Source organism: Papaver somniferum, chromosome 6, assembly GCF_003573695.1.
Source record: "Papaver somniferum cultivar HN1 chromosome 6, ASM357369v1, whole genome shotgun sequence".
NCBI classification, from domain to species: Eukaryota; Viridiplantae; Streptophyta; class Magnoliopsida; order Ranunculales; family Papaveraceae; genus Papaver; species Papaver somniferum.
Genome location: NC_039363.1, coordinates 72995660 through 73002488, shown reverse-complemented (window position 1 = coordinate 73002488; position 6829 = coordinate 72995660). Strand labels below are relative to the sequence as shown.

The following is a 6829-nucleotide window of genomic DNA, read 5'->3' as shown; positions in this document are numbered from 1 at the left end:
TGGATCTTCGAGCCTTGTTAGTTCCCAAGCTACAGAGCTGCAGAATCATAAAGGAAATGTTAACATGGTGGTACATAGTGGTACACATAACTTTTTTTCAATAAGATTCAATCATTCGTATAGTGCGAGGTATTGTTTTCTGAACTTACCCCGGGCTTGCATAATCGAATAATTTCTATACCTTTCTTTTGTCCTGTCCTGGTTCCATGGCTTGGTATAGTTCTGATTGACGAATATCTGGCAATGGGTGATAAGGATGATACTCATTTTCCTTTCTCTTTATTGGTGCAGGATAACCTGGTTCTTCTCCCTCTTTTTGTATCCCCTTGACTTTTTGATCCACTTTCATCCTAACTTGTATGTTTTTACCCTCGGCGGTGAAATCAGGAGGAAGTTTTTTCTTTACAACTCTCTTTGGTGGTGTCTTAGACAACCTACCAGCCGCTTTTGTCTTCAACATCTCTGCTTCCTTCATCTTCCCAGCTCTTGTCTTTGCAGGTGGTGTCGTATGCTCTTCTACTTCTTGACTGCTAAAAAATGCATCTCCATGTTGTTGTATGAACTGCACTGCTTCAGCAATGACCCTTTCTCGTACATCTTCATTGGATAATGATCTTTGCGACGACTCTTCTTTTGGATCTTCTTGGCTCAACAATTGAAAACTTGGACATTCGTGGATCACGGTTGACATCTTTTCCTTCACGTCAGATGCTTCCATTCTGTAACAACCTTTTTCAAGCTTTATGAAAACACTTTCAGACAAGTTGTCTAGAAGGTCCTCAATTGATGCATAAGGATCATTCTGTTGATCTTCTTCATGTGTGAGTAAAAGCACATCTTCTTCAACCGGCAACATGTCTTTAGGGTCCAGCTGAGATATGGCTTGAACTGCGATTATCGTAGCCTCATCAATTTCAGTTGTTTGAGTGGCATCCTGGTCTTCTTGATATGCAACTGTCTCTGGCAGAGAAGTGCTGAAAAAATACATTTTTTGTTAGGTGTACATCTTGGTACACATATACAGAAAATGAAAAGAAACGCAAGCTGAGATCATTTCATACCTAGGCTTCTTAGCAGTTTCAGACTCAACACCTTGCCATGTTCCATCCTTGCCATCCTTCTCTTCATTTTTCTTTGACAGAGGAGTGCTAAAAGATTCAAGTTTAGAGAAAAGGTATGAGTTTTTATATACTGGTGTACAACTATCTACACACATAAAAACAAAATGACTGCCACATTTAATAAGAGTGATTTTATATCTTCGCTTTTCAGAAGTTTCAGACGGAACTTCATTGTTTTCAGATTTCCCACCCTCGTCATCACAACCTTTGCTACCCTCTTTGTCATTGTCATCACCATGCATATCACCACCTTTTCCACCTTCGTCATCATGCATATCACCACTTTTGCCACCACCATCCTCCTCATCCTACTCCTCATGACCACCTTTTCCACCATCATCCCCCTCCTCCTCATCATCCTGCTCCTCATCACCACCTTTGACACCACCATCGTCCTCCTCCTCCTCGTCACCCTCCTCCTGCTGCTGCTTATCACTGCCATCCACATCACCATCTTTGCCACTTCTCTTGCCTTTCTGACCTTCCTCATCATCATCACTATCATCATCATCATCATCACTGTCATCCACATCATCAACTTTGCCACTTTTCTCACCTTTCTCACCTTCCTCCTCCTCATGCTCATCATCATCACATTCATCCTCACTTTTTAATGCTTTGTTAAATGAAATGATTTCTTGTAAGGAGTCAACAAACAAATCAACAAGATCCTTATCATCTTGCACATTCGTTGGATCAACTTCATAAAGTTTTTTTCTTTTTTCTTCAATGAAGCTAACAAGCTTCAAATGTTTAACCTTCAAGTTAGAAAGCTCTTCCAATGCTTCATCTCTTTGCTGTAGTGCTTTGTACAACTTTTCTTTCAGTGCATCTCTGCTATTTTCTTGCCTATTCTTTCTGTACACTTCCATTATCTGTTGTTGTTCATCACTGCAAGATTTTACCCATCCGGGTTGCATCTGAAAACATGCCAAAGTATCAATATGGATAACAGGTATACATATTTTTACACCTGTGTTACAGGTGTATATTGTTGTACATGACAAAATTTTGTCACCATTTTTGTAAACCTTATAAAGGTGTATATCTAATGTACACATCTAGGAAGAAATCACTATCGTAATAAAGTTATCGAGTTACCTTTTTCATAGCTTCATTAATGTCTTTCTCTATTGTATTGCTGATGTCACTTATTACCCACCTTAGAAACCTAGGAAAACCTTGTTCATTGCTTGGCGTCATGCTGTTGTTGTGTTCAGCAAACCAATACTGCATTGACAAACAAGTAAAGAGTTATAAATGTTAGGACCCAACAAATACAGTGAACCAAAGCATGTAAATTTGTACAACTTAAAACTGTTGTAAAACAATGTACACATGTAAACTCACCAACAAGTATACCATACAACCATTAACTTTAAGTGGTGAGGCAATATGTTTTCTAATGCTATCCATTAGATATTGATGTATATGAACTGTCCAGTTGGTTTTTTCATTCTATCCAATGATTCAAAGTAGGGAGCAAATTGACTCTTGGTAATCCCGCTTCCATTTGTTGTGGTAAAAAAAACAGTGATGCACAGGTACATCCCAAACAACACTACCAAGTCCTCGGCATTTCTCTCAATCTCCATATCCAACGTTGGTTTTTACTTCATTATACACAAGATTTCATTCTGCACATCTAGTTTCCCCAACCTAGATTGATCCTTCAGTTTTATTCGGTTTATTAGTGAACCGTATCTCTTCTCATCTCTAGTTTTGGTACATTCTCCTTCCACAGGTTCTGATGCCAGTAATTCAAAAATTAAGAACAAATCTTCAGGCATATTTTCTACTTCCACAAACTTTTTCTCCTCGGAAGTATTGAAAACAAAGACATTTCTCCCTGAATTATCATGGAGGAACTGGTTCACAATCTAAAAGATTGATTCTGGACTCTTGAAATACACATCTCTCTTCTTCTCCTTTTTCTTTTCTTACTTTCCTCCTCTTTTTCTTCAGCTTTCTTGTGAAAAAAGACATCTAATACAGGCCAAAAAGGGCTCTCCTTTTGCTTCTCTAACTGAAATTTTATGAACCAGACTTTTTTATGATCCTTTTTCCTTACTTATCCATCCTCCTCAAGGTACGTGTTCACAAACTCGTTGATTGCATGAAAACTTGATCTATAAGGTTTGTTTGCATCTACGAAAATAGACAAATTGGAATAAGAAAAGAGAAGCATAACACATGATACTCATACAAAAATGCTGGTGTACAAACCAGTACACCGGTACATAAATATAACAAGAGCAACAATAATTCACATACAACATGCCATACATCACTATAACACCATGATGGTGTAAAAACCTGTACACTCCTACAGAAAAATCTTTAAAACAAGCACAACATGCCTTGAATCACTGCAATACAATGCTTGTGTACAAATCTGTACACACAATTGAAATGAAACAACTCCATAACACATATAACATTCCATTAGCCATAAAACCACTCACAAACTCACATAACATGACATGTTGGTGTACTAGTATTTACACACCAACAAAAAATCCCATGAAAATTGCTCAAAAACAGATATAAATGGACATGAATCACTGCAACAGCCTAGGGGTGTATAAATATGTACACACCAACAAGAAATCCCATGAAAATTGCTCAAAAACAGACATAAATGGACATCAATCACTGCAACAGCCTAGAGGTGTACAGATATGTATACACCGACAACAAATCCCATAAAAATTTCTAAAAAATAGATATAAATGGACATGAATCATTGTAACCGCCTAAGGGTGTACAAATATGTACACACCAACAACAAATCCCATTAAAATTTCTAAAAAACAGGCATAACTAGACATGAATCACTGCAACAGCCTAGTGGTGTACATATCTGTACACACCAACAACAGATCCCATGAAAATTGCTCAAAAACGGACATAACTGGACTTGAATTGTTATCTTTTTTGTTTTAACAGTTTTTAAAGGCTTTGAAGGCTTTGGCTCTTCTTAGCTGGTGATGTTTTTGATGTTGAAGGCTTTGTAGTCTTTGATTTCTTCTTAACTGGTGATGTTTTTGAAGTTTCTGGTACTGAAATTGATGTTGAATCTTCTAATCCTCTCTTAGATCTCGTCTTTGGTCCTGTTGATTTTCGAATTTCTTCTGATGCAACTGATGTAGTTGGGGATGAATTTGGTGTTGAATTTTTTATTGCTGACTTTGATTTCGTTGTTGGTGATGTTGATTTTTGAATTTCTTCTACTGCAACTGATGGATTTTCTTCTTCATTTGATGATGAATCTTCAATTGTTGGTGTGTTCTTCTTTGAAACTACTTTATTTCCTTTCACCATGATGTTACTGATACTTCAACCATATAATGTGGTGTTTTGATGAATAAGATTTTTAGGGTTTTAGTCTGTAAATTTCTAGGGTTTGTTTGCAAAAACTTCTGAATTTTTTTTTGATTTTCTTCTGAATTTTTTTTTGACTTTTTTCTTCTAAAGTTTCTGATAAAGCAGAATGTTTGAAGTTACTGAATTTGTCCGTTACTCCCGCAGTTTTAATAAGTTTTTAATTAAAGGCTAACGTGTCGCAACCACGTTCACTGTGTCAGTTACAAAACTGATGTTTTTCATTGCACGTGTACTTTATTAAAAGCGTGTGAAGGGTAGCAACGTATTTATACAATTTTTGGATTAAATTGTACCCAGTCAACTAGATCTGGACTAAAGTATACTATTTTGTGTGGTTTTGGACTGAACCTTTTTTTTCCCATCTAAAATACTAGGTGGTGAAACTGCCATGGTTTTGCTTTATTGCAGTTAATGGAGGTGTTGCCTGGAGTTGGGACTCAGATAAGTGAACTGGGTTTGGTCGATGGAGATGATGGTACACGGTCGATGTGGCCGGACGCAGGGAAGTGTTGAATTGAGAATAAGAAGTGGTGTCGTGGGTTTCAGCTTGAAATGATTTTGTTTAGGTGGTGGTTGTGTACAGTTCTCGAGGCCATAAGGACATAATTGATGGTCCAGCTAATTTGGGTTAGATGGACGTGGAATATTTGAATCTGTGGGTGTGCAACGGACGGACGGTTGTGGATTAGGGGTCACCCGCAACCAAACCGTCAAAGTTGCGGATTTGGAAAATTGAACGGTAAACGGCCCAATCACCCGCGGATTTGACATCCACGGATAAACGGGTGATGCGGACCGGATGCGGATTAACCGCGGATTTAGAATTTTTTAAAAAAAAATGTATTCCCATCTGTGAAAATCCGTTCGTATGGGTAATTGATCTCTCTATTTATGTTAACTCACTATCTCACTCCCATGATAATAAATTAATAACAATGAAGCAAATGCCAAAGTTTTGTTGCACAATATTATGAGTACAATATATACTTATTAGGTAGTAATCTTAATTAACACTGCAACTGGTAAGTGAAGTGATCTTTAATCATTTGATGTAGCACCTTTTTTTTGAAAACGAATTTAATTTCCTCTATGAATTGACAAACAACGGGATAAAATTCCTAGATTAGTGCTTTAGCAGGATTCTTGTCCACATTAGACCACCTTTGGAGGATAATTAACTGCTACCTTGTTTTGTGTTATGTTCAGTATCAAGAGGAGGGCACAACTTCTTTGTCCAATAGTTCTCACAACGCACGGAGTGGATCACATGCAAGCATCGAGAAGCTTCAAAACCTTCAGTTTCTTCAAGAAGATTATGCAGATCTTGAAATGTTCTCTGAAGAGGACGAACCTCTTATTCCTAGTAAATTAAATTAGAGATATCTAATCTAATCTAATCTAATCTAATCTAATCTAAAATCTAAAACTCAATTTTTGCGGGTGCAGGTGAATCCGCGGATTTCAAAGTCCAACCGCAACCAAACCGCTAAACCTTGCGGATTTGAAAACTCAACCGTGTCCGATCCATAGACTCTTGCGGATTGGTTTTCACCCGCAATTTTACGGACGGTTTCGGATGAAAACCGCGGTTTCGGTTTTTCTGCACACCCCTGGTAAAATGTGGTCTTGTGGTCGAAGTGAGGAAAGGTCCAGGATATGGACCGAGGTGGACTTGGAAGTTGGTGGTGCACCGGGCCTTGAAAGGTATTTTCTAGGTCCAGATTGGACTCGCAGCGTTATATACAGAGACGGAAAGAAAAGAAAAAAGGAGGCTGCGACTACAGAGCCGAATACAGAGAACAAGGGTTTCGAGTTTGTGTTATTTTGATAGCATTTCTTCATATTAAAACTCGGGTAAGGATCATTGAATATTAGCCACCAAGTCAAGGCTAAAATATAGGGAGAGCGAGAAAGAAATTTTTTTTCCAAAGATGTTAGCAATCAGGTGAAGAATCGCTTCTGAAGGCTCTAATGCTTCTTCTGTAAGCTTCATCTGTTTTTGCTTTGTTCATCGATTCTAAACTAGGTTGTTTTCTGTTGATTTGTTAAGTGGTCACGTTAGTCATTTTTGATAAGGATCATTCATGATTATGTTTGTTTAATTGTTTATCAGACTATAGGGAAGTCTTTGCATAGACTACGCCAGTCTGCATCTTCTGAAACAAGAACTTACAAAACAGCAAGCAATGAGGTATACAAGTTTTATCTTTGTTAAAATCTGAAGCTGCATCATGAGTTCATTTGTTAGATCATACAAGATGTTGCTATTGTAATTATTTTTGCATTATCAAGTCAAAATTCTGAAGCTGTAGATTTTTAAA

The 6829-nt window shown here is 37.5% G+C and overlaps 1 protein-coding gene across 1 annotated transcript; it reads right to left on the bottom strand.

The window, feature by feature from the left end:
• Positions 1–1429: 1429 nt before the first annotated feature.
• LOC113290924 (glutamic acid-rich protein-like) lies at positions 1430–2537 on the bottom strand. Its single transcript, XM_026540508.1, has 3 exons — positions 2472–2537; positions 2223–2351; positions 1430–2041 (listed from the first exon to the last, which is right to left on the bottom strand). The coding sequence occupies exons 1-3, from the start codon at positions 2535–2537 to the stop codon at positions 1430–1432; spliced, it is 807 nt and encodes a 268-aa protein (XP_026396293.1).
• Positions 2538–6829: the final 4292 nt, after the last annotated feature.

Coding starts and splice junctions, on each gene's coding strand:
- LOC113290924 (XM_026540508.1), bottom strand. CDS start 2,537: ATGGATAGCATTAGAAAACATATTGCCTCACCACTTAAAGTTAATGGT. Junction 2,352..2,471: donor GTTGTATGGTATACTTGTTG/GTGAGTTTACAT, acceptor TTGTCAATGCAG/TATTGGTTTGCTGAACACAA. Junction 2,042..2,222: donor TTAATGAAGCTATGAAAAAG/GTAACTCGATAA, acceptor GCATGTTTTCAG/ATGCAACCCGGATGGGTAAA.